General features: G+C 34.4%; 3 protein-coding genes across 5 annotated transcripts; all 3 read left to right on the top strand.

Annotated features, from left to right (window-relative positions):
• The first annotated feature begins 1,530 nt into the window (after positions 1-1,530).
• Positions 1,531-11,109, top strand: LOC136823780 (green fluorescent protein-like). Of its 3 annotated transcripts, none has more exons than XM_067079950.1 (3): positions 1,531-1,812; positions 9,826-10,114; positions 10,758-11,109. In XM_067079950.1, the coding sequence occupies exons 1-3, from the start codon at positions 1,604-1,606 to the stop codon at positions 10,956-10,958; spliced, it is 699 nt and encodes a 232-aa protein (XP_066936051.1). In that variant the 5' UTR covers positions 1,531-1,603; the 3' UTR covers positions 10,959-11,109. The 3 variants fall into 3 exon arrangements, with proteins under 3 accessions (XP_066936051.1, XP_066936052.1, XP_066936050.1); XM_067079951.1 differs by lacking the exons at positions 9,826-10,114; positions 10,758-11,109 and adding exons at positions 2,559-2,847; positions 3,233-3,806 and having other exon boundaries at positions 1,532-1,812; XM_067079949.1 differs by lacking the exon at positions 1,531-1,812 and adding an exon at positions 4,626-4,993.
• A 2,027-nt stretch (positions 11,110-13,136) lies between these two features.
• Positions 13,137-19,577, top strand: LOC136823801 (triple QxxK/R motif-containing protein-like). The gene is made up of 3 exons (XM_067079973.1): positions 13,137-13,324; positions 18,339-18,427; positions 18,727-19,577. Exons 1-3 carry the CDS (start codon positions 13,264-13,266, stop codon positions 18,805-18,807), a joined length of 231 nt encoding a protein of 76 aa, XP_066936074.1. The 5' UTR covers positions 13,137-13,263; the 3' UTR covers positions 18,808-19,577.
• Positions 19,578-20,260: 683 nt separating this feature from the next.
• On the top strand, positions 20,261-22,810 carry LOC136823811 (hydroxylysine kinase-like). The gene is made up of 3 exons (XM_067079984.1): positions 20,261-20,435; positions 20,987-21,417; positions 21,960-22,810. Exons 1-3 carry the CDS (start codon positions 20,261-20,263, stop codon positions 22,557-22,559), a joined length of 1,206 nt encoding a protein of 401 aa, XP_066936085.1. The 3' UTR covers positions 22,560-22,810.
• Positions 22,811-27,550: the final 4,740 nt, after the last annotated feature.

Genomic DNA, 27,550 nt, shown 5'->3' on the forward strand with positions numbered 1-27,550 from the left:
TTTCAATCACATTATATGCCCTCCTGTACAGTTTATCCAAGCTCAAAGACAGTAAAACAGCCCTGTGTCAGTGAAAAAAAACAGGTCGACCTTAAGTTTGTGATTTGTGATTTCAAAAATGAAATCTAGAAACGCCCTAATCCACCCGAGTCTCCGCCTTCGTGTGTCTTTTGAACTCATCTTCTCCTTTGAGAGATTATTTACTCTGAAAAACCAAGTGTCTGGTTCAAAGATTGAGAATGTTACCTTTCACTGGCACAGAGAATAAGGACACACCATTATAGTGGCCATGAACTGCCAAGCACGATCGATATTTTTTCGATCCATCATTTCAACTGTTGTCGAAAGATGATTAAAATGAAAAAAGTCAACGTGTATAAAACATTACAATACACAATAGTAATAGAGTAGAATTGTGACGATTAGGTTATCTGGCACCCAGATACAGAAACATCTGGAAGGTTTACATTACAGAATTTTGCAAGATCACGCCAAGGATTTTGCAGCGGGTGATCTGGTAATCCAGCCCTCAATTTTCGGGCGAGGGTAGTTGAACCGGACCGGGGATGCAGCATATCAAAAGCTGACTATCGTTCCTCTCCGATGAGAAATTGGCCCGCTAGAGAAGGCGGCCGCCAGTCGGCCATAAGAATATCAGATTACAGATTAGGGTGATCAACAGACAAAAAAGTGTCCGCGTGGTATTTTACGGCCACAGTGTATAGAATAATCCGAGATTTCAAGTAACCAACTTGTTAAACTAGGATTTTATCAAACATATTGCTTCCCAAACCATTTTTACACCCCCACTGTGAATTAGGTTTGATAGTAAACGGGTATGAATGGACCAAAGTTTGAAAATTGACCCTTTGAAGAACTGAATTTTGAAAGGTTTGACCAATTTTTGATGTTTCTACGACCCTTTTTTCAGCCACAATTATCAAATTTTGGTCGAAATGTCAAGAATTTACGAACCTTTCCAAAATTTTAGATTTTCGTAACTTTTATACCGTTCGACACATTTATTATTAGAACTTGCTAAGTTTTTGAAGTCTTCGCATTTTCTTATATTTTTGTGTTTTGGCTAAAATTGTTCTTTAATCAAAATACCCTTATCTTCACTATTTTGTAAGTATTTTTGACTGTTTTTGAGTCCATAAAGCCTTGAGATGTTTTTACCATATTCAAATTTATCCCGCCTTCTAACTTATTCCTTGTTGAGTGACCGTGTGTATAAAATAGGATTTTGATAACAAAAGCAGGCTGCAAGAGAAATCATGGGACGATTGTTTAAAATGGAAAGGGGTCCCAAACTGTTAACCCAGGGTCTATTTAAAAACTAATATCGACCACATTATATCGTGGCATACCATTGTTGTATAATGTTTCATTCCCCATTGCGTGACTTGTTGATTTGTCAATTCGTGATTGAATTCGTATTGTATTGTGTAACTTTTTATAAATTACAGTGATCAAATGGCTTTGTGGTTTAGGACCGAGTCAAAAATTTAGTATAAAAAGAGCAAAAAGTTTCTTAGTGAATCATTCACAAAGAAACTAGAATCAAAGAAATCGCAACAAACAATCTCCGACCATCAAGACAATGGCTTCCGCAGGCGCACTTCTTTTAAATCAAAAAGTCCCATTCATCATGGAGCTAGACGCTGAAGTTAACGGAATCAGATTTGCAGTCCGTGGCAAGGGAACAGGGGACGCGACAACTGGCACCATCGACACCAAATTCGTTTGCACCACTGGTGAATTGCCAGTACCGTGGGCTTCAATCTTAAGTACGATGTCATATGGAGCTTTGTAAGTAATTCTGTTTTTGACAGAATAGCAAGAGGAAGAGCGGTAACCGATTTGTCTAAAAGCACTACAAACAAAAGTTTTCAGTTCATACTCATATTCTCGTTCAATTCATAGATAACCAACCCTGTTGATCGTAGATCTTATGACATCACGATCGAAAACTCTAAAATCTAAAAATCTCATAATCATGGACAAAAAGTTTGTAGACACTTCAGCTTGCAAAATACTTCAATATCGATCAAAAACAAGTTCCCAAGAGGTTCTGGGTGCTTTCCAAACTTATCAAATGCTGTCTGTCTATTTCTCATCAATTTTCACTGAAATTTCATTTATCTACAACCTTTTGTCCAGCATTGCATATGTAATAAAATATCTATCTATCTATCAGTAGCTGTTCATTTCGAGTAAGTTTTCGAGTAATGTCACCAATACCATACGGATTTATTGTTTTGCAAGCCTGGCGAGCGCTATGATTCCCCTAACCTGGGTAATTATCCCGAGATCAATAACATTGGCATCGAGGGGGGAGGCTATTCTTCCTTTACAGTTCTATTAGCCTATTTCTCCGTAACTACAGTGATCATCTTTAAAATTAAATTGAGTTTGAAATAGCATGTAACAAATGCACGAATCCTATAAAATAGGCGGATTTCTTACTCAATAAGAGTTGTCTTGTGGCCCTTCGTGGAAACAATTCTCCAGCTGCCTAAAAGCTTTTGAATTTTCCGATTTTGTTTCACATTTAGATGTTTCACCAAATATCCAGACAGCGTTAAAGATTTTTTCAAATCAGCAATGCCAGATGGTTATATCCAAGAAAGGACCATCAGCTTCGAAAATGATGGCGCATACAAAGTTCGTGGTGTAGTTACTTACGAACATGGTTCTATTTACAATCGCGTCACACTTAAAGGAGAAGGATTCAAAAAAGACGGACTCATTCTTCAAAAACAATACGAATTTTGCTGTCCGAATAATGCAGTTTACGTTTTGCCGGACAAAGAAAACAACGGACTCAGAGTTGTTTATAATAAGGTCAGTTCTTCTAGGAGATATATGTTTTATTGTTTTTGTCGATATTGAATTCAACAAATAATTCTTGATAGCTTCAAACTATACCCGGACCACTGCCCTACAGGAAAATTTGACTAAAATTTCATCCACGGGGGAAAACATGATTTTGATTGAAACTTTCATCCCCACCTGTGGGAAAGAATTCCATCGTGGCAATGAGACAGGTGTGTACGTATTCCAAAGACAAACGTTTCAGAAATCTACTGTATGTAGATTTTTCTTATGTCCTCATGATGTTATATCGGATTCCAGCTTGCACCAGTTTTTTCAGTCTTAATCCTTTCCAATTTTTACGTTCTTTCTTCTGTCGTTCTTATTTATTTTGAATCTTTATCTTTGTTCACAGATCTACAAATTGGAAGATGGAGGACATCATTTGGCTGCACACGAACAAAAGAATACTCCACTCGGAGGAGGAGTTGTTGATATTCCAAACTATCATCATATTCATGTTGGAAACATCTTTTCGAAAGATCTCGAAGAAACACGAGACCATTTGTGTTTGATTGAAACTGTCAGAGCTGTAAATCTTGAAACATATAACTAAAAAATTTTATTATTCATTATGCTATTATTGAATTTATCCAGCAATCTCGTCATAGTTATTTAGTTAATCTTTCACTCATATATGTAACACTTTTTGGATTTACTGATGGGTTTGATACAGTTTTGAGTGACATACACTTTATTTCCTTTATTACTAAACTCAACTTGAAAGTTTTTTGGTCCTTAGGAAAATTGACTCGACTGGGTATATGATTCAATTTTAGTAGTCCAATCCAAATCAAATTTTTGTATATTTTGTTTCCTACAAGTCTTTTTATATAATTTTTGTAATCTTCCATCTTTTAATTGTTTCATATTTATATTTGAATTTTAAAGAAAGAAATTAAATAAAAGATAAATCTTTTTACATTTTACATTTTTACTATGTGTTTTGGTTAGTATGAAAATGCAACAAAAGAACAAAAAATTACTGTAACAAGCCCTCGTAAAATAAGCGCAGTACTGTATTACATGAATCTAGCAGTCCATCTTAAAAAATATTTGATAAGAAACCTTTTAATTTTAATAAACGTGGGAGTCCTAATAAGGTCCGTTGGGGTTGGAAAATTTTCGAAAAATTAATAAGCGTGGGACCCGTTTATTTGGCACCTAAAAGTATTGGGGTTAGTAACAAACGGCGAAAGGGTTAGGAGTTTTGTTTCAAATTTCAACAAACGGTTGGACTAATTACTGAGGAGTTTTAAAAACTTGTCAACATTTATTCCTTGAAGAACTTGCAATCAAATTATTACGCTAATTTCATCTGAAGTTTTCTATCGTAATGATTGATTTCCGCCTGTAATCCGATAATACGCCAGCTAATGAAATAAATCAATCAGCGACAAGAGACAGTTAATTATAAGTGATTAGAGACCAACAATAATTAATATTATAATGTTTTACAACGCACCAGGAATTAAACAAGGGGAAAGCCAATTATTTAGACTTCTTTGAATAATATTTGGTAATTTCACTTAATAGTGCAGTGGGAAAATAATAATCTCATACTAATTTTTGGCTCGCTAAATTTGTGTTTTTCCCTTCCCAATTACTTTGCACAAAAATGCACCATTATTTTATATTGCCTTTATTTTTTTGGTTTTAATTATTTTTAGAACTTGATAAATGTCCTGTTAGTTTGTGTCCCCCCATTAATTTACATCACAAATTATTTTAAAAACAAAAGGGGCTTTCCTGTTGTTTGGTGGTTGACAACGGGATATAAATAATACACCGTTTGGGGCCGAGTCAAAAATTTAGTATAAAAGGAGCAAAAAGTTTCCTAGTGAATCATTCACAGAGCAACTAGAATCAAAGAAACTCGCAACAAACAATCTCTAACCACAAAAACAATGGCTTCTGCAGGCGCACTTCTCTTAAATCAAAGAGTCCCATTCATCATGGAGCTAGACGCTGAAGTTAACGGAATCAGATTTGCAGTTCGTGGCAAAGGAACAGGGGACGCAACAACTGGCATCATCGACACCAAATTCGTATGTACCACTGGTAAATTGCCAGTACCGTGGGCTTCAATCTCAAGCACAATGGCATATGGAGCTTTGTAAGTATTTCATACTTTTTAACATAATAACCAGAGGACTACAATCAAACCCTGGTAAAAATTCTTGATAAGTTCTTGATAAGATCTTATCAAGAAACTTTGCAAGTTCTTGTTCAGTTTCTTACTACGAACGTGCCAAGATCCTTTAAGATCTTTAAAGATCTGATAAGATTCTTTTGTAAGATGCTAATAAGATTCTTGTCTGTTACAGCGATTCAAGATTCTTACCGAATCTTAGAACAACTATCCTTGGATGAAATCTTTAACTTAACCACGCGAGATAGTTTTGATCAGCGTTACATCGATTCAAGATTCTTACCGAATCTTAGGACAACTATCCTTGCTGACTAGCCTCGGTGAGCTCCAAACCCCTGACCCAAGAACTTTTGTAGTGACGAGTAAACAGTCTAACTGACGAGTTAGGCTAGCTGTCTAGATTGCTATTTATCCGATATTATACTCAACCATACTGTATTCTTCGCCCTTACTTGTCAGCGCTAAATTACTCATTGTGGTGTATACAATATAGACTCTGTTGTGTGGCAATCTACTAATTTGCCGTAATTCTACAGATGTCTGTAGAAATATGAAATCTAAAGTCTATTCACGATAAGTGTGCACTCTTTTTTCTTTTACCTATAACTTTTGAAGGAATTCTTCAATCTTTATAAATTTGATATCATTGAAAAGATATTAGTGAGTGGAACAATTTGAAATAAAAAAATCTTTAAAAAAATTCTAAAAATGAAGATAAAAAAGAAGAAGAAAAAAATGAAGATCTTGTAGAAAAGTGCTATAACTATCATTTTCACTGGAGAGATTCTTTGATCTTAGGAGATCATCACTGTGAAAAAATTTCATTAAAATGTTTATTCAATATAAAGTTATGATACAAAGTTAACTAGTCATAGCTTTCACTAAATGCCCCCACATAAAGATCGTGTCAAGCACTTATAAAGCTTTAATGCATTCAAAGATTAAAACATTAAAAAAAATAATCAGGAATAATTGATTGATTTAATTATTGTTTGATTGGTTGGTTGGTTGATTGATTGATTGATTGATTGATTGAGGCATTTGCTTGAAAAAAAAATATATTCCATTAACAAAATACTTGAAGAATTCGCAGCTTGATAATTCAATAAAATTTAAGGAAAAGCTGGAAAAGCTTCTCAAAAATATATTTCAAAAATTATGGTATCATTAGCTTACAGGTTTTCACATCTCCTGTTTGTTTTTTTCTCCTAGTTTCTTTCTTACAACAATATATATCGTGATTATTATTCACTAAATAGACCTTTTCTGATAGTGCCACAGACATCTTAGATTGTAGGTAAAATATATAGTGGTGAATAAATCAACAAGGTAACCAATCAGAAATAGCTTGTTTTTTCATTGGCTGCTATATTTCAACAATTTTCTATTGCAACTTTGCCTATTAAACAATAGTCAAGAGGATACTGCGTATGAAATTCATCAAAAAGTTCTGCGCCATCTTAAATAGGGTGAAATAGAAACTAATCCTAGTTAAGGCCCGGCCTCCACTTGCTTACGCTGTGATTGCACTTCTCAAACAAAATCTTCTATTTTATTGGTCAAAAGAAAAATAAAGGAATGCCATTGTGGTCCATTCAGACGTACAGTTGAGAAAAGTTGAAATGCGCCTAAATTTTTTTCAAGTGCATACCGTAAGTTGGTCTAATGTCGACACCCCTCTTCTAATTTCGACACCCTTTTTTAGAGATAAGAATAATAGGAAGGTCGGAATCGCTGATTGAAAAAATTTTCTTTGCTTAGCAATCAGTTGAAGAGTCCATCACTGATTCCAACCGTCCTATTACTTCTATTTCTAAAGAAGGATGTCGAAATTAGAAGAGGGGTGTCGACATTAGACCAACGCACGGTAGTACTTTTTCAGGATGATCGCAGCGTAGACAATGAAGAGACGTGCCTTCAGGAAGCAAGACTTTTTGAGTTTATAGCTATATATACTTTTACTTTATGGTGTTTCTGTATGACTGTCTGTGTACCTAGTCTAACCACCGTTAAATGCCTTCGGGAAGGTCCATCCTAACTTGGAAAGCCAGAATTGGAGCTATTTCACCAAACCACTGGAGCGTAAGTTAATTAGGCTATCACAACTGCATGAAAAAATTGAATGTGCGCATGTAAAGTTAAACGAATGTATAAAACAAACTTTTTGCAGGTTTTTAAAATAGATTTACCACACTGAAAAACAGTGAAAAAACTCTAAGTGAGGTAAATCTATTTTGAAGAGCAAAAGAAAAAGTTTGTTTACATTGATTGACATTCAACATTCATTTTCAACCACTTTTGGATTCAACTTTACATACTGTATGCATACATTCAACTTTTTTGTACTTTGCCGGTATCTTGTTTTACTAAGTTAAGAAGGACTTTCTCAAGTTACGACCATATGATGGTATTTAAAGCTCGAGAAGCTCTATAAACAATAAAGGTAGTTATTAATAAAATAAAAGACAAAGATAAATTCGAGTTTGAACAAAAATATCAAATGTACACTTAAAAACTTGAGCAAATTTCTTTAAAGATTCCGGAAAAAGAATTAAAATCATTGCTAAAATGAACTTCTGGCTAAATTACAGTAGTTAGTATTCAGTTTCAAAGACAAGAAACAAAATTTGACATACAAAACACTTTTTCCAGTCACCCAGCTCATCATCATAACCAGTCTGCCATTTTGTTTGTTTTGATTTGCACAAGTAATATTGTAATTTGTGTTATATCATACACTGTTATGATTTGCATTTATAACACACGCTTAAGCTTTTAAAAGCTAAATCAAAACTAAAATTGTAATATGTAATAATGGTAATAATATATAACGTATAATATATGTAAACTACCGTCCCGGAAAAAAACCGAACATTTACGGAAGAGACTAACTACGGAGATGCTTGGGCGACAAAACAAACGCGCAACAAAATTTCGAGATTCCAGTCCAATATCTATGCGTGAAACTATGAGTGCCTCCTCGTCGCTACGCTCCTGCGGGGGCAATAAGTGATTGACCCCAAAAAACAGCAAAAAACTGCAGAAAACAGCGTTTTTAGACGTCAATCAGCTTATAACTTTGTTTGATATCTTTTGACTGAATAAATATTTTTGAGAATTTTTTTCACAGTGATGACGTTCGATGATTAAAGATTCACTTCAGTGAAAATGATAGTTATAGCACTTTTCTACAAGATCTTCATTTTTTTCTTCTTCATTTTCATCTTCATTTTTACAATCTTCTTAAAGTTTTTTTTATTTCAAATTGTTCCACTCACTAATATCTTTCTAATGATACCAAATTTATAAAGATTTAAGAATTCCTTCAAAAGTTACAGGTAAATGAAAAAAGAGTGCACACTTATTGTGAATAGACTTTACATATTTTGTAGAATAATAATTCTACCCTATATACCCTATTTGTATGGTTGTATGTAAATTTGATATTCAAATTCTTTAAAAAAAGTCAAAATCGAAGATTTTCTCATAACCACAAATTTACGTGTTATTGTGTTTATTCAACAAGACTCTTAACCCGAACTTTATTAGGCTACGTCATATCTTCCTTCGTTTCGAGCGTAAAACTCCTACTCTTCGGGCTATGAGCACTGCTATTGTTTTGAATATTGAAATTCTCCAGATAAATCGCATGCGCACTGCGTTTTTAATGAAACAATAGAGAGTTTCGAAACCTAAGCCAATCAGCTGTGTTTTAAACGTTCTTTTATTTAAAATCTCTATTGATAAACATCTTTTGTGAATGTTGTCTATTATGTTTAAACCTATTAATAAGCAATTCCCGGTGGGGGTCACTAGTGGCCGCCTATAGCAGTGCCTATAGACCAAGAGTAAGGCCTAAAAGCCTGGATCTGTCTATTGTGTAGACTAGAACTTTATAAGAAACACTAAGAATCTTAAAGTTTCTTTGCATGTTTGTCAATTAAGATTTGGAAAGTCTCTTTATAAGAACTTGATAAGAAACGCTAAGAATCTTAAAGTTTCTTTGCATATTTGTCAATTAAGATTTGGAAAGTCTCTTTATAAGAACTTGATAAGAAACACAAAGAATCTTAAACTATTTTATGGTTGCAAGATTTCATAAGATTTCATAAGATTCTTCTTAAGAACTTAATAAGAAACCTAAATTTTCTTACTATGATTGTGTGCGAAGAATCTTGACAATTCTTAACAATTTCTTGACACGATCTTTAAAGATCTTTTTGTAATAAGAAATTTTCAAGATTGCATAAGAATCTTTGTAAGATCTTACAAAGATCTCTTAAGATTCTTACTTTTCAGATCTTATCAAGAATTTTTACCAGGGAAAGTTCTCAGTTCAAATCCTCGTTCAATTCATAGATAGCAAACCCTGGTCATTGTAGACCTTCTGAAATCACGTTCGCTATGATTCCCCTATCCTGGGTAGATCCATAATATTTGCAACGGGGGGGGGGGGGGGGGGGGGGTGGAGAACCGTCCTTTCTTTAAAGTTCTATTAGCCTATTTCATAGTGTTTTTAGTACATGATATTTCTTTCCGTAACTACAGTAATCAACTTTAAAAAAATAGAATGTAACAAATGCGCGAATCCTATGAAATAGGATAGCACCGATTTCTTACTCAAAAAAGCCGTCTCAGATGTGAAAAAATGAGCGATTCAGTGTACCAGCGACGTCACGCCTTCAGTATCACTTTTATCAGTTTCTATATCATTTTTATCAAATAAGTTGAAAATGAAAGGAAATTCTAAAGTATGTTTTGTTATATAATTTTTATCAAATTTCTTTCACATTTAGATGTTTCGCCAAATATCCAGACAGCGTTAAAGACTTCTTCAAATCAGCAATGCCAGACGGTTACATCCAAGAAAAGACCATCAGCTTCGAAAATGATGGCGCTTATAAAGTTCGTGGTGTAATCACTTACGAACATGGTTCTATTTACAATCGCGTCACACTTAAAGGAGAAGGATTCAAAAAAGACGGACTCATTCTTCAAAAACAATACGAATTTTGCTGTCCGAATAGTGCAGTTTACGTTTTGCCGGACAAAGAAAACAACGGACTCCGTGTTGTTTATAATACAGTAAGTTCTTCTTTTTACGAGATATTTGTTTTTATTTCTTTTGTCGATATTGAATTCAAACAAATAATTCTTGATAGCTAGAAACTATACCCGGTGGGACCATTACCCTATTGGAAAATTTGGCTAAAATTTCATCCACGGTAGGAAAACCCAACAACTTCAGTCCCACTTTCAATTTGATTTCATCCCTATTTGAAATTCAATTGAAGAAATTGTACTCCCAAGACCGTCTTCAACTTTTATCCCCAACTGTGGGTAAAACTTTTATCGTGACCATGAGATAGGTGTGTACGCACTTTAATCGTAGAAATATTGGCGAGACTAATTTTAGCGTTTTAGCGAGTTTTCCCTATTTTTGCTAAAATAAATCTCGCTAAAACACGCTGAATCGACAGATTGATAAAATTTATCCACTCGAAATTTCTGGTTATATTGCAGCATTATATTAAAATTTCTACAATTAAAGTATTCCAATGACAAACGTTTTATAAATTCATTGTTTGTAGAGACTTTTTCTTCCATGTCCTAATGATGTTTTAGAGAATTCCAGCTTGCGCCAGATTTTTTCACTGGTGATCCTCTCCAAATGTTTATGTTTATTTCTGTCTTTCCTATTATTTTGAATCTTTATCTTTGTTCACAGATCTACAAATTGAAAGATGGAGGACATCATTTGGCTGCACACGAACAACAGAATACTCCACTCGGAGGAGGAGTTGTCGATATTCCAAACTATCATCATATTCATGCTGGAAGCATCTTCTCGAAAGATCTCGAAGAAACACGAGACCACATGTGTTTGGTCGAAACTGTCAGAGCTGTAAATCTTGAAACATACAACTGAATTATTTTATTATTTATTATGCTAATATAAGATTTATTTTGTTTCCTACAAATCTTTTTTATCTAAAAAGGTATAATATTTGTAATTTTCGGTCTTTCAATTTTTTCACATTTGTCTTTGATTTTTAAAGAAAGAAACTGAATAAAAGATATTCTTTTTTACTTTTTACATTTTTACCATGTGTTTTGGTTAATCTGAATCGCAGCAACTATCTATATATACTTCCTATATAGGATCCGATCTACCAATTATGAAGCAGCCTCTACAGCATAGCTTATGTTTTTGTCTGAATTGTCACCTATTGAAATTTTCAATGTCAAGAGATTTGATTCCTACATAGTGTGAACACCTGAAGAGCTGCTGAATTCTTTCTTTTTCACTTTTGAACAAGGCCGCAATAATCTTGTTATTCTTAAATGCCTTATAACACAGTGTACGTTTCTTTTTAAGAACAAACTATACAACTATACAAGAACTTAAGGCTTCGAAGGTCAAGGCTTCAAACTCAAAAAGTTAAGATCATCCAAAGGCTTCCAAAACTTTGGATATTCCTGTAAACGTGAATGGGTTAATATGGCCTAATTTTCCTTGAAGAACTTGTAATCATATTATTACGTTAATTTTATCTGAAGTTTTCTATCGTAATGATTGATGTCCGCCTGTAATCCGATAATAGGCCAGCTAATGAAATAACTCAATCAGCGACAAGATACAGTTAATTATAATAGAGTTGTATAATATAGATCTTAAACCAAAGAGGCACTAGAGAAATAGAATATAAACATCAATCGAAGCTCCTAAAAGTTTGGTTTGTTGATGATTTGTAAAAGAAAAAGGTTTCTGTCTAATTTTGATAATATTGGATCACAATTATTTGTACCTAGAGCCACTTGTAGCACTGTTTTATTTTACTGATTGAATTGACAAGACGTGATACTTTCGTGAGTGCTAAATTACAAAAAGCGGTCTAAAAGGAATTGGATACGAGCTTTTCTTGTGATTGTGTTAAGTAAGACTGGGCTTGACTGGGATAAGAATACACAACAAAACACAAAGTAGTCTTAGCAGTTTTTGTGATAGCATGGATTCCGGATTTTTTAGGCGTAATATGTTGATCACAACATTTCAGTGTCCTGTATAGACAGGGTGAAGACTTCGTGTGTAGACAGAGCAAAGTTGCTGAGGCGTGGTGTTGGATTAGGGTGAATCATTTCGCTTTTATTTTTGTGATTACGCTTATCTCATAGCGTATCGATACCGGGGGGGGGGCACTCGGTTTTGAAAACGACCGTACGTTCGGCCAAAAATCAGGTCTCCAAAATCGGACCCTAACAGTGCAGGAAAATTTGGCTGAAAATCGACCCTTATAGTGCAATTTTTCGAAATTTTTTCCCCTTTTCAGGGCAAAATTTTTTGAAATTTCTCAAATTTTACCTCAAAATTTGGTATTTTCTAAAATTTTACACCCTTACAACAAATCAACCCTTACAGTGCACTTTCCAAAGTCCAAAAAACCTACCCTTAAGGGCCGTACGTCTGGTGACTTACCTGGAGTGCCCCCCCCCCGGGATTGATACCAAATAGCCTTTCGCATTCGAAAGCTAAACAATACGAGTGTCCAGTGCTCTCAACAAATTCAAGAAATCTCAACAAATTTTTTTAAGACAGAGCTCACACAGCTCACATGGCCCGGGGGGTGTACTTAGGCAAATGGAGGGTACGGTATGTGCCGCCCTTAAGGGTACCTTTTATGGACTTCCAAAGTCCCGCTAAGGGTCGGAAAAATCAGAAAATCAAATTTCAGTCCCACTGAGGGTCGGAAAAATAGGAAAATTTCAACTTTTTACCCCCTGAAAGATCGAGATTTGTCAAAATTGGTCAAATTTGTCCCGCTAAGGGTCGTAGAATTCCCAAAAATTCCCTTTGTTTTCTCCTTTTTAGTCCCGGTAAGGGTCCAAAGTTCGAAAGTCGGGGTATGGGATGTATGGGGGAGAAGACTTTGCACCAATTTTAAGCCGAATTGACTCTTTTTCATGAGATGACGTCATCTAGCCAAAAAGCCTACACTAATTCTCCCGCTATTTCTTCAATTTCTTTCCTCCCTTTCTCCGTATAAGTCCACAGCCATTTTTATCTATGCTAGAGAAACTGAGATTAATATTTAGGATAGCGCTTTCGATGTGGAACTTTCGATTTCACTTTTGCTGTGATTTTTCGGTGCTGTGCAGACATGCACATGGATTACCTGAGAATTTCTGAATTTTTTGCATTTAAATAGATATATTTCAGACAATAAAGAACAGATATGGCTCGAAATAATGCCAACAATGCAAGGACAGATATTGACAAGTACCGAAAGCAGCTTGGTAAGTTAAGGTCTTGCTTTTGGAAAAGGAAAGGAAATTTCCGTGTTTTGTCCTGTGTCGAAAATTATTATTTAAAAGTTAAACTAGGCAAAGACAAAAGTACTGTCTGGTGTCCTATATTGCGCAAATTCTTGACAAACCCTGGACTTCTCCAACTTCTCCACCAGATGCACTGGTGACTGTCAGACTAGATCTAAAAAGCTCTGAAACAACACATCTAATAAGGCGGTCATCAAAAAATTGTTCTATTCGCGTCATCCGCCCGCATCATATTTTCCCCTGATTTTCTGGTGCGGAGATTCGGGAAAAAATCTGGAAAAAGAAAATTGTTCTTTTGACGTATATATACCTAGCTTTTTTCTTGATCGCTTTCGCGGCCATCCGGAAATTATTCTGTTTGTGTCACCACCTGCCCCCAGCCAACTTGCAACTTATAGAAGAAATTTAAAAAAACCCGGGAATTTTTCCGATCGCCCATACGCCTGCATGCATTTTTAACACCTGTTGCGACGCGAACAGAACAATTTTTCGATGGTCGCCTTTAAATGAAAACCAGAATAGGATTCTTCAATGGGAATCAAAACTATAAAGTGCAGTTACAAACATCAATTTGTCAGACAGTTAGCCACACTAGCGTCCCGCCAAAATGCGTATCAAAGATTAATGCAGCGAAAGCGCTATATCGTTTACTTGACTCTCAAGCAAAAAAATGCGCCGCAAAACTTCTAAAGGGATTCATGAAAAAATAACCCGGCGCTTTTTAATGAAATTAACATTTTCAAAAACTTTGAGAAATTGCCTAAAATTTGTGCCATAGATGAAAAAATTTGAGCCAAGCCAACCTTGAAAACTAATTTGAAGATCAACTTCCCAAGAAAAAGATCTACGGGGGAGGCGGAACCCACCTAGATCCGCGCACTGCCGGATAGGCTATCTCCCGGAAATTTTGCCGGACCTCAAACAATGACCCATTTACATGTGCGTAATTGTTTTACTTTAGCGTATAAACAAGGCCTTAAAAATCGAAGCGCTGTCTCGGGAATTGAATGACAAATTTTAGTTGGTTGATTTTGGCTGCTGCACGTTTTATTTTGTTTCCAACTTTTAGTTTCAATTATTATTGTCTTGCAAACTTGATTCAGGTAACTCTCATCCTTGTTGTTGAAATGTATCCTGTAGATGACTGATGTTTTTTTTCTTTCTGAAAGCTAGATTTCCTAGTGTGACTAACTGTCAGATCTAACAAAATTAATAACGGCACTGTCATCATTGACAATAAAACAAACAATTTTCTGTCAAGAGCCTTGTAAACAAGGACCCTCCCGGCGCTCCGGAAACTTCCAGAGTTTTCCGGAGCAGCTAAAAAAAAACAATATTTTTTCTGCGGAAAAGTCTGGAGCTCTTCCGGTGCTTCCTCCGTAGCAAGTAATTTTTATCATTTTCTAAAAAACCCTTTAAACATGGTTACAAAAAATATTTGTCCCCAGTTTCAGTGAAGCTGGAACCTCGATATTCCAGGATTAGAAAAAGCTATATCTGTTTTCTTTTTTCTTTAAAGAATCAACAAGCCATCGACATCGATAAATTACACACATTCCCTCAGAAACTTTTAAAATTATCTGCCATTATGACTTTCTTGAAGCCGTTCCAAAATTAACCAATCGGGTTAGGTATCGGAATTCCTATGGGAGTTCTTTTCCGAGATTTGTAAAATAGCTTAGTCAGCAAAAAACTTTTCCCGGGGGTTTGAGGAATAAACAGAACTGTTATCGTTTGTTTTTTATTTAACCATATATTCAAATTTGCACTCAAAAATACTTAAATAGATAAGTTAATAATATTCAATATACTATTTGTATCGCTCAGAAAATAAACACTTACAGTACAGAACAACATAGTTTATCATTTGGAATACCCCCGTGTTTAGACCATTGTGTCGTGGGCGCAAAATAGGGCAGAAACTAAGTAGCACCCTCAGTGCAAGATTGCCGCCTCATCTTTATTTGCCCGCGCGAAAACGCGAGCTAATCATTTTTTTCTCTGGCGCTCAATGGGAAAAGGAAAGTGATCGATATTCTTTGAAGGAAAAACGTCAGAGACAAACCCAAAGACCAAAAGATGTATTTTGTTGTTGAGAATCGATCCTGTGCAAGATGAAAAAATTTCTGCTTTCGGAACGCTGAAAAACTTTAATTTCGATCTTCCTTAAGGTAAAGAGGCTGCAAGATTTGGGTTAGCGAGGCAAAAATTGCTAAAAAATTGGTAAAATCGTAATCCTCAAAAATCGAAGGTCCAGCCTCACTGAGTTTATGGACACTTTGGTCAAATAAAATACTTTAAGGATGATGGTTCAGCCAATGAAATTGAATTTGTGATTTAGCTCTATTCCAAAGCATCACTGGTCAAAATATTGAAACTACCATGAGTCGGCTGATTTTTTTAAAATATGCGCATGCACAGTTAGAGGGGAAGTGCACCAGAACGTTCTGGAGTTCCGCTGCAGACTGCCAATCACCAAAAATCGTGCTCCGGAACACTGGAAGTACTCCGGAATCTTCTGGTGTTCAGCAGCACAAAAAACAGCACTTTTTGCTCCGGACGTTTCCGGAGCCCCGGAAGGCTCCTTGTAAACATTCCAACAACTTCCATCGAAATGATCTATCACAGCTCAGTCAACCATTTTTAGCGCGGTCCAAGGATTGAGCCGAGCTAGCAGAGCGCCCGCGCGGGTGAAAAACTTCAATCTGTCAATCATTTTCTCAAGCAAAGAGTACGCAAAGGGATTCTAGCTTTACAATAGTGCCGCGGATCATCAATGGATAGTATTCAATTATCATTATCCCTTTATTTTCATTCCTAGAACTTATGGAAAAATTTGAATTTGAAAGATCTTCTATGTGGCGTTTTTTTGCAAACTTCAAACTGATTTTTGTCCCGTCTTTGCGGGACTTTGGCTTAATTGCTTGCTGTAGCATAGGGTACAAAGTCCAAACAAGCGTTTCTCTCCGTAATTTTTGTATGAAGAGTTAGGTCTATACTGACTGTGGGATCATTACTTTTTAATATAAAGTTATATCAACGATGTAAAAATAATAGATAACCAACTTGCCTTGATTCTCAAAAAACATCCGTGTTATGGTTGTAAAAATATTAATGACATTTTGCATCGTAAAAAGTGCAATTAAAGAAAAACTTGCTTCATTTGCAACCTTCTATTGGACAGAATCGATCACGTGATGTATATTTTTCCAAAATCTGGGTTAGAAAAAGTGTATTTTCCTATAGGCAGCCTCACAAATGGAATTTTTTAATTAGATATTATTGTTCTATAAACATTCATCTGTTTATTTTGTATCAGGCAACCTTCATGCACTTTTCATTCGTGAGATATCGCAGTTCAAATCACACATATATTTTTCAGATAACAGCATTTTATGAGCGTTTATTTATCCAGATGAAGATTAAGTGGTATCAGGCCGATCCGTAGTCAATTTGTCTAAAGATTGGTACCTTTATCTTTTGAAAAAAATTCCCAAATTTGCAGTAAATAACAATTCAATTTTCTATCAATTCAGTGGATGTCAAAAAGTGTGTCAAAATCTAGCTAAAAGCATAACACGCACTGCACACAGAGCTTTTTAATAAAGTGCTCATTTCAATAGGAAAACAATGGTTGTTCTCTTGGGAGAAGTGCCTTCTAGAGGTAGTTGGTTATCTATTATTTTTACATCGTTGGTTATATTGATAATTTTTAAAAGATGAAAACTTTTTTGGGATAAATGGGTCACATCTTAGGGCAGGTTTCATATCTTAGGGCAGGGGGGCCAGGGGTCACAGCTGTCAACTTCACCACACCAAAATGGGCTATTCCAGAAAATTTCGGTACCCCTGTCGGACGACATATATACATTTTAAAATTTTTTGTAGCCTTTGCAATATTTTTTTCCCAGCGGCGGTCAGAAATTCCGATGAAAATCCAAAATCCATTCTACCATCTACTCTTTTTAGCTGTTTTAATCCAGACGCGATCAATTGAACTTGTCAAACCAATCGAACAATCGAACTAATCGAACTCCATCAAATTCCATCGAACTATTAAAGTTTGATTAAAAAAATTAATCGAACCTAATCGAACGCTCACAATTTTTGAAGCAATAGCAGTTCGATTTGTTCGGTCAGTAAAACTTCGATTAGTTCAATTATATTAAATCCTCATATCTTCCATAGCTTGCAAAAACTTTATCCTGCCACGTGATTGCCATTTCGACAGTTCCTGGACTTGACAGCCTAACGTTTATTGTACCTAGATATTTGTCTATCGGAATAAAGTCCGTAGCCCCTCCGTTGCAATTTGGCGCGCTGCCGAGTGGTGGAATCTACGCCCAAACAAACCACCTCTGGCGTTAAAAGGATACAGGGAAAGTGTGTAATCTGTTATCGGAAGTAATTTCCCGATTTACATTTGGTGAAAACTTTTGCCCTCAGAAATCCCGTAATTGTCTGCCCCAAGCCTTTCTAATTCAGATTAATCTACGTCAGAAAAAAAATTCTGGGTTCAGGAAAAATTCCAAGCACTTTGGTCACTGGCCGTTTTTTGACTTAGAAATTGAGTTTTAGCCTTCGGAGTAACCATTTTGGGTGGTTGATGCGCGCTACAGGCGCTAAAAATTTTTCAAAACACCCTCTAGGCAACTTATGAAGGGTTTATTTTCAAGTATTAAATATTGTATTTGCGAAAATAAAAGTGATTTTGGGTCACTACACAAACCTACAATACAAATTTTTCTGTTGTACCTTGTAAACAAACAACAATTGAAAATGTCTTTGACATTTGACAAAAAGTTGTTGTCAAAACTCAAGTTGTTGTCTCTCAAATATTACTTAAAAAATGCCCAAACTGGTGTTTTGTGACACTGCTTTAAACTCCTGCTACAGGATACTATTTTAAAATGAAAATTTACTATGCTTTTGTCTCTCATTTTTTTTAAACCTTTTTTATTTGTATCGAAAAAAGGAAAACAAGAATTCAAAGGACGAAACAAAAAGAACACTCTGGCAGTAAAAGCTCGTGCTCAAGCAAGGAAACAAGAATCTCCAATTAAGGTATAATAATGTGTATATACAATTTTAAATCTCTCTTAGAAACTTGGTTTTTAGAAATTAAGTAAGGTTTAGGTAACCAGACATTGCCGGTTATCAACACATGACTTTGAAAACTTTCTAAGTTTAAAGACAAGAAAAGGTTTGATGTTTGTACATGATGAAATGGTTCCTCTTTTTTGAAAACTTAAAACTGATTCTTGCTTTTTCCAAAATGTAGTAGGAATAATAAGATAAAACTTGTGTCAAAGTACGAGTCATTTCAGGGCTTTAATATTAAATGCTGTTTTTTTTTATTTAAGACTGGTCTTTATGCTATATTAGCCCTGGTGATGTTATTAGCAATGGTTTATATATTATTTTACTTCGGTCTTGGAAAATGAATTTCAATATTATTGTACAAGTGAATACATCAAATAAATTTTATATATCTTATTAAATTATTGTTTATATTTTAATGGGCATTAATTATGTTTTCTAAGAATTGTTAGTACAAAATTAAATGATATTATATTTATATAGATTTTATTATGCTAAATAGTTACACAATATTTGTATATTTTGTGAAATTTGATCCCATTTTATGTCTAGTTAAAGTTGGAATTTGAAAATGAAAATTCCAGTTTTAAATGTGCTCGCATTTAAAAGCAAGGATGGAAAACAAGGGGAAGTGTTTTGAACGGATAGGTAGGATTCGACGTAATTGCCAAAATTTTCGGACGGGTGGGGATGTGATTTTCGGTGGTGCAATTTTTCTTGGCAAAGAAATTAACAGAATGACGGAAGCTGCTACGCTCTTCAAAACCCTCACCATAAAAAAATATAAGGTGTTACTGTTTTGGTAGGTTAAGGAACTATACTATACGTCTCCTTTCATTTGCTTATGCTTACACAGCATATTTGTTGAACAAAAGAAGAACTTCTTTCTCCCAACCAACGCTGCGCATATCAGCCATAATAATTCAATAATTCATTATCTTTAATAAGTTGTTATTCGTATTGTATTTGTATTTTTAGAATGAAGATATTGACGACAACCTTTATATACTGTTTTTAAATTCGTAATATATTTTATTATAACTACTTTTAAAATTTGTATCACTAGTTATTATCCTGGTTAATTCCACAAATACCTATTGAATTAGTTGTTGTACTTTACTCTCGTTTGATAAATGGCTCCTCCTTAGAGTTCTAAGATGGTTGACATCAATGTCAATATTGGTATATCTCTGAATTCTTGGTTTTTGGTCTCGAGGCTGATGGACAACTTGATATAACATATGTTATAAATCACGCATGTAGAACCCTATCCATGGCAATTATAGACCAATAAAGATGCTACATACTATTAATAAGTCAATAGCAAGACATAGTCGAATGAACTTGACCGAAGCAATGTTCAATATATTAATATCATCATCAGTAATTATTTAGTGCTCTAAAAATACATAAAAATTAGGTAATTAAAAGTTTCAGTAAAATTGTAAAATGAGACGAAGCTCACAAGAGGCCCCCAAGCGGTTTGCGTGATGGCGTGATTGGGACTTTTTTCTTGCATGATGGCGTGATTAGAGATTTTTTATGGCGTGATGGCGTGATCAAGATTTTGGCGTGATGCGTGATAGGGCAAAGATTTGAGGCGCGATGCGTGATTTGGGCTAATTTTCGTTATTTTTCGCGTGATGACAAATTTTTAGCGATTTTCGTGATGCGTGATGGAGAATTTTTTTTTGCGTGATGGCGTGATTAGGGGTGCCGCTGGGGGGGGCTCTCACAAGGACAAAATCAAGATAATCAAACTATCAAATACTACATACTATATGTTTATATTTTTAGATGACTTCTAACAAACAAAATATAGTTTTATTGAATGGAGAATTGAAGATCAGACCTTATGTTGACAATGAACAGTTGAAAGAGATTGTTTTACAATGTTTTGGTCTTGAACTTGATGGAGACAGTGAACCTGTAGAAATGGTGTCATATGATGATCGTAACTTTCGGATAAAAGGTAAAGACTCTCCTAAAATAAAGCTCCGTCTATTTGGACCACAAATTTTTTCAAAATACTTTGACTAAATATATTGATAATGAGCTTTATTAAAGTCCATAGTGTGGATTCTTTTTTGCTACCCTGTGGAAACCATCTCAAGGGAAGCAATCTAATAAATGGTTTCCATATGTTTGAATAGAAGAATGCACTTTTAAATCAAATGGACTTCCATAGGAGTTTTTATCCTATTGTATATGCCGGTCATTAATTCAATGAAAATGCCAGAGGTACTGGATTTAGAGAATGTTGGGTATGTGCAGACCAGACCTCTGAAAACTGATTCTTAGAGAAACTAGGATTTTTTTGGCAAAAGGCCACCCTAAGAGATATATAATCGGTGAAAAAAGTGACTTTTCATGGTTATCGAACCCGTAGAGATGCCCAAAAGGGGGAAATTCTCGACCCTTAGGGAGACTTTTTTTGACTTTCTATTGTCACCCTTTAAGGTTAAACCCAGGAGGGGAGTCCTAGGTGTAAAACTAATAAAAATAAAATATCTATAATTCCAGGGAAACTGAAGGGCCAAGACGAAACAAAACAATTTGTTTTGAAAATCTTTAATAGTGGATCTGCTAGTAAAGGAGTATTGGAATCTGTTGTCAAACTGATGTCACATTGTGCTTCAAAAAGTATGGGAGGTTTTGCTGTTCAAACTCCTGTTCCTTCGATCAAGTCTAATGGTGAAGATGCTCCACAATTCATTGCTTCTTATCACATTCCAGTTCTTGGTGAAGCTTGTTATGATGGTTGCACCAAAGAAAAGTTGATAAACAAAGGATTACTCAGTGTTGGTGAAAACAATGTTGTGACTTGTTCCCATGATATTCGATTAGTGACCTTTCTGGAAGGAAAAGTTCCTGATTACAGCAAAGAGAATTGTTCGGATACCTTTGCTGAGGATACGGGAAGAACTTGTGCGAACCTTTGCAATGCTATGTTGGTAAGTTTAACGCTTGATTTCACGTTTTGTCAGAGACTGTTTTTGAGAGTTCAAATTAATCTTCTTGTACCGCCACAGAACCTTTCATTTTTCAAACAGGATACGTTTTAAAGTAGCGTAGCGTAGCCAAGAGGGGCACAATATTTGTGTAGGAGAACAGATTTTTATGACACTAATTATATTTTTACATTATGAATAGATAATTACAGTGTCATGAAAATCTGCCCTCCCACACAAATTTTGCGTACCTCCTGTCTACGCTACTGTTTTATATGAAAGAGCTTTTCAAACTTTCAAAAAAAATTCCTATCCATTCTAAATTTGAATTTTCTTTGAAAATCTCGAGTTTATAAATAGTGAGGTCTGTTAGCACATATATGGTAATAAAAGCATGAAATTTGGTGTAGACGACCCTTAGAGTGCCCAAAACTTAATTTTAATGAGTGACACCAAATTATGTCACCTTACCACGTGCCAGATGACTGTGTTATTATCAAGTGGAAACATTGATAATGAGTAGATCGAATCTTAATTTCCTACAGGATGTACCCCAATTTAAAGATGTTGATCGAACAGGTTGGATCTGGGATCTCCTCTCATGTGGTAAAATATTGAAAAATTCTTGCCTCAATGTCATCAAAGATATGGCACTGAAAAAGGTTCTCGAGGACGTTATCAATGAATTTGAAAGCAAGACAATTCCAGAGCTGGATAAACATTTCACTAAATCGTACATCCATGGTGATCTGAATGAACAGAATCTTTTGATCAGTAATGAGGACAAAGTTGCCGGTATTCTTGATTTTGACGATGTCGTGTGGTCATATCCAGTCATCGATCTTGCTACTTCAATGATGTATCTATCTGTAGGTTGTAGTGAAAAAGATATGATTCATAAATTAAACATGATGTATAAAGGGTATAATTCAATTCGCAAGTTGTCAGAGGTTGAGAAATCTCTACTGTTTAATATCTGTTTGATGAGGTACGCTCAATCAACCTCTGTATCTATTTATCAACACGAAGTTATTGACCCTACTAATGATTATTTGTTACTTCACACTAAGAATAATTTTCAAAAGATGAGTTTTTTGATTGGGCTTGGCCCTGATGAGTTCATGAAAAGAGTATGTTCCGAATGATTGGTTTTCTTGAATTGGAGGTCTGCTCTTGAATGGCATTGGGTTCGACTGACGATTCCTGCATTAATAAACACGCATGCGTAATTTATCGTTCTTTAAAACCATAATTGTTAATCTTTGCAATAAAAGAGAAAATATGAGGTAGACAAACTACAGTATGTGGCCCCCAAAACGCCGATCAAATTTAAAATTTCTCTCAAATCTAGAGGCAAAGAGGTTTTACAAAAGTTTTTGCTGCATGAAAAACTTTAACATCTTTACTTTATTTCCCCGAAGTTCTTTTTCAAAATCTTTAATTTCAATAACATTTTTCAATCGCTTAAAGATAGGTAGCTTTTTTCTAATGGCCCCCAAAACGGAGGTTTGCAATTTTAGCGATTTCTCGAGATATCTTTAAGATATGAATACAAAGTTTTGACCATAGTTTTGAAAATATGATTTAGAGGGTTTTGGGCTAAATTTGTTTGATAAAATTTTTACAGTATAGCCCTGGTTGTCAAAACACAGGTTTGGGGCCCCCAGAACGTAGGTGTAGTTAAAATCAAATTATTAAGCCCAGTGGTAATACCCCCCGTACTTAGACAAAAATGGATGATGGGTATATGCGGACGGTAAGAGTCGGTTTTTTCACCTTTCAAAGTCTCTCTAAGGGTCGGAAAACTCAGAAAGTTTTAAATTACCTTAAGTGGATTAATTTTCGCGATTTTCGCGTATTTTGGCCATTTTCGCGAAATTTTGTCCACGCGAAATTTTTAGAATTGCAATTTTTGCCAAAACCCCTAGGAAAATGAAAGAAATTAGGTAAAAAACAGGCCAAAATCGCGAAATTTAGTCCACGCGAAAATTTTCAATCTTCCATTCGCGAAATTTTGTCCACGCGAAAATTAATCCACTTAAGGTAGTCTCTCTAAGGGTCGGAAAATTCAGGATTTTTAGGAAATTTTTTGATTTCCAGAGAAAAAATTGTAATAAAGTCTCTCTAAGGGTATGACTTTTTTCAAAAATCGAGAAAAAAAAATTAAAAAGTCTCTATAAGGATCAGTTTTCGGAGGTCCCGTCCGCAGATACCCCTCATTTGCCAACCCTAGTACCCCCCCCCCGGGGGTAATAGGGGGGAGGACTATGAACATATTTGTGTTTTTCCTTATTTACAACCCGATGGATGTAAAATTTATGATTTTTATGAAATATTTCAAGATTTTCGATATTGCAATGTCCAAACTGAAAATTTAGAAATTTTCAAAATGACAATTTTGGTTTAACAACGTCTTAATCAAGTTTCTGAAACCCAATCTCATTTGAAAATACTTCTATTCGTGTATGGAATAAGCTGTGAAAATTTCAGAAAAAAAGCTTAATTTAAACTGGAAAATATTAAACTTTAAAGATATTTTTCTCCTATATTTTGCAAAAAAATGACCGAATTTGCAGTTTTTGCTGATTCAGCGAAAAATTTTATACATAATGTTAATTTTTTGTCATAAGCTATTAACTCAAGGTGATAGGAATGGCTGTTTCTCATATTTGGAATCTTCGGTTTTATCAATGCTGATTCCAGGGTCCCAAAATACTAGTTGACCTTTAAGATGCTATATCTTTTACCTATCCTCTAAAGTCACAGATGTATCTGCATTTTCTGAACGGCATTAGGTGTAGAAAGTTTCCTATACCCCGTTTTCATAACTCATTTTCAATATCCAAGGAGCTAGAGTGAGTTATATGTAATTTTTATCTAATTTTGGTGTTGAAATATTTCCTTCAGACGCAAATATGTTATTTTGAATCCGGCTCAAACCATCAAAAACATGCTCATTTTTAAGTATAACCATCATTCAACAAAAATCGTTTAATTCTGATAAATTTACAAGTCAGAATCCTCATTTTAATGACGACCTCCGTTTTGGGGGCCGTCTCCGTTTTGGGGGCCATATACTGTATCAAGGTCGGCGTGAATTTGTCGTTCTTTATTTCGCTCTTTTTGTCTATTTCTAGCAAATGCAGGAATTATAACGTTGAAGCTCTCATAGATTTGAATCAGTTTGTATTGGTAGGTTTCGTGCTCTTTATTCTTTGATACAGGAGATGCTAAATTAAAATATAGCATTCAAAAACTTTTGAGCAAGTATTTTTGTAACATCCTTTGAAACCTCGAATGATTAATTCTGTGCCATTCTTAACAAATTTTATGCTTATTTTTCAGTAAAAAACGATATCTTTGTATAGTAGAATATTTTCTTTAATTTTTTTAGCATCATAGTATTTTGCATATATCATTTAGGTACAATTAGTAGGAAGAATATTCTATGAATACAAAAAAAATCTTTTTCTTATTTCTACCCTAACCTTTCTGTACTATTTCCTAAGTTTTTGGAAGTGTTCTTTTAGTCGTTGACTGAATTGCGTGGTTGTTTTTCCAATGTTAAGTTATAGATGGACACGAACATGAAATTTTCTTTTATACTACCCAAGTCTTCCTATAACTTCATCGTAATATCCAAGTCTTCCTATAATTTCATTTGTAATATCCAAGTCTTCCTATAACTTACTTTGTAATATCCAAGTCTTCCTATAACTTCATTTGTGATATCCAAGTCTTCCTATAACTTCATTTGTAATATCCAAGTCTTCCTATAATTTCATTTGTAATATCCAAGTCTTCCTATAACTTACTTTGTAATATCCAAGTCTTCCTATAACTTCATTTGTGATATCCAAGTCTTCCTATAACTTCATCTGTAATATCCAAGTCTTCCTATAATTTCATTTGTAATATCCAAGTCTTCATATAACTTACTTTGTAATATCCAAGTCTTCCTATAACTTCATTTGTGATATCCAAGTCTTCCTATAACTTCATTTGTAATATCCAAGTCTTTCTATAACTTCTTTTGTAATATCCAAGTCTTCCTATAACTTCTTTTGTAATATCCAAGTCTTCCTATAACTTCATTTGTAACATCCAAGTCTTCCTATAACTTCATTTGTGATATCCAAGTCTTCCTATAACTTCATTTGTAACATCCAAGTCTTCCGATAGCTTCATTTGTAATGTCAAAGTCTTCTTATAACTTCATCGTTTGTAATGTCAAAGTCTTCTTATAACTTACTTTGTAATATCCAAGTCTTCCTATAACTTTATCGTTTGTAATATCCAAGTCTTCCTATAACTTCATCGTTTGTAATATCCAAGTCTTTCTATAACTTCTTTTGTAATATCCAAGTCTTCCTATAACTTACTTTGTAATATCCAAGTCTTCCTATAACTTCATCGTTTGTAATATCCAAGTCTTCCTATAACTTCATAGTTGTAATATCCAAGTCTTCCTATAACTTCATTTGTAATATCCAAGTCTTCCTATAACTTCATCGTTTGTAATATCCAAGTCTTCCTATAACTTCATAGTTTGTAATATCCAAGTCTTCTATAACTTCTTTTGTAATATCGTAACGTCAATATCCAAGTCTTCCTATAATTCATTTTTAATATCCAAGTCTTTCCGTATAACTTCATCGTTTGTAATATCCAAGTCTTCCTAAACTTCATTTTGTAATATCCAAGTCTTCCTATACACTTTGTACTATAACTTCATTTGTAATATTCAAGTTTTCCTATAACTTCATTTGTAATATTCAAGTCTTCCTATAACTTCATTTGTAATATCAAGTCTTCCTATAACTTCATTTGTGAAACATCAAGTCTTCCTATAACTTCATTTGTGATATCCAAGTCTTCCTATAACTTCATTTGTAACATCCAAGTCTTCCGATAGCTTCATTTGTAATATCCAAGTCTTCCTATAACTTCATCGTTTGTAATATCCAAGTCTTCCTATAACTTCATAGTTTGTATTTCTCTATTTCTATTCAGTAATTCAGAGGGTACATACGTACAATTTCCTGAATGTAAAATAAAATGGTAATAAAATAAAATCTATCTAAATATAGTAAAATCTAGAATTTAATAAAAAGGCAACCACTTTGGATTAAGAGGTAATTGAATATTGGCAGAAAAAAGAACTTAGATTACTGAGGAATTTAATTGGTTACCAAAAAAGAGCTACCAGTCTATCCAAGTCTTTCTATAACTTCTTTTGTAATATCCAAGTCCAAGTCTTCTATAAACTTCATTTGTAACATCCAAGTCTTCCTATAACTTCATTTGTGATATCCAAGTCTTCCTATAACTTCATTTGTAACATCCAAGTCTTCCGATAGCTTCATTTGTAATGTCAAAGTCTTCTTATAACTTCATCGTTTATAATGTCAAAGTCTTCTTATAACTTACTTTGTAATATCCAAGTCTTCCTATAACTTTATCGTTTGTAATATCCAAGTCTTATCCTATAAGTCTTCTTATAACTTACTTTGTAATATCCAAGTCTTCCTATAACTTACTTTGTAATATCCAAGTCTTCCTATAACTTCATCGTTTGTAATATCCAAGTCTTCCTATAACTTCTTTTGTAATATCCAAGTCTTCCTATAACTTCATTTGTAATATCCAAGTCTTCCTATAACTTCATCGTTTGTAATATCCAAGTCTTCCTATAACTTCATAGTTTGTATTTCTCTATTTCTATTCAGTAATTCAGAGGGTACATACGTACAATTTCCTGAATGTAAAATAAAATGGTAATAAGATAAAATCTATCTAAATATAGTAAAATCTAGAATTTAATAAAAAGGCAACCACTTTGGATTAAGAGGTAATTGAATATTGCAGAAAAAAGAACTTAGATTACTGAGGAATTTAATTGGTTACCAAAAAGAGCTACATTGTAATATCCAAGTCTTTCTATAACTTCTTTTGTAATATCCAAGTCTTCCTATAACTTCTTTTGTAATATCCAAGTCTTCCTATAACTTCATTTGTAACATCCAAGTCTTCCTATAACTTCATTTGTGATATCCAAGTCTTCCTATAACTTCATTTGTAACATCCAAGTCTTCCGATAGCTTCATTTGTAATGTCAAAGTCTTCTTATAACTTC

Source organism: Clytia hemisphaerica, unplaced genomic scaffold, assembly GCF_902728285.1.
Source record: "Clytia hemisphaerica strain Z4C2 unplaced genomic scaffold, Clytia hemisphaerica genome assembly, whole genome shotgun sequence".
NCBI classification, from domain to species: Eukaryota; Metazoa; Cnidaria; class Hydrozoa; order Leptothecata; family Clytiidae; genus Clytia; species Clytia hemisphaerica.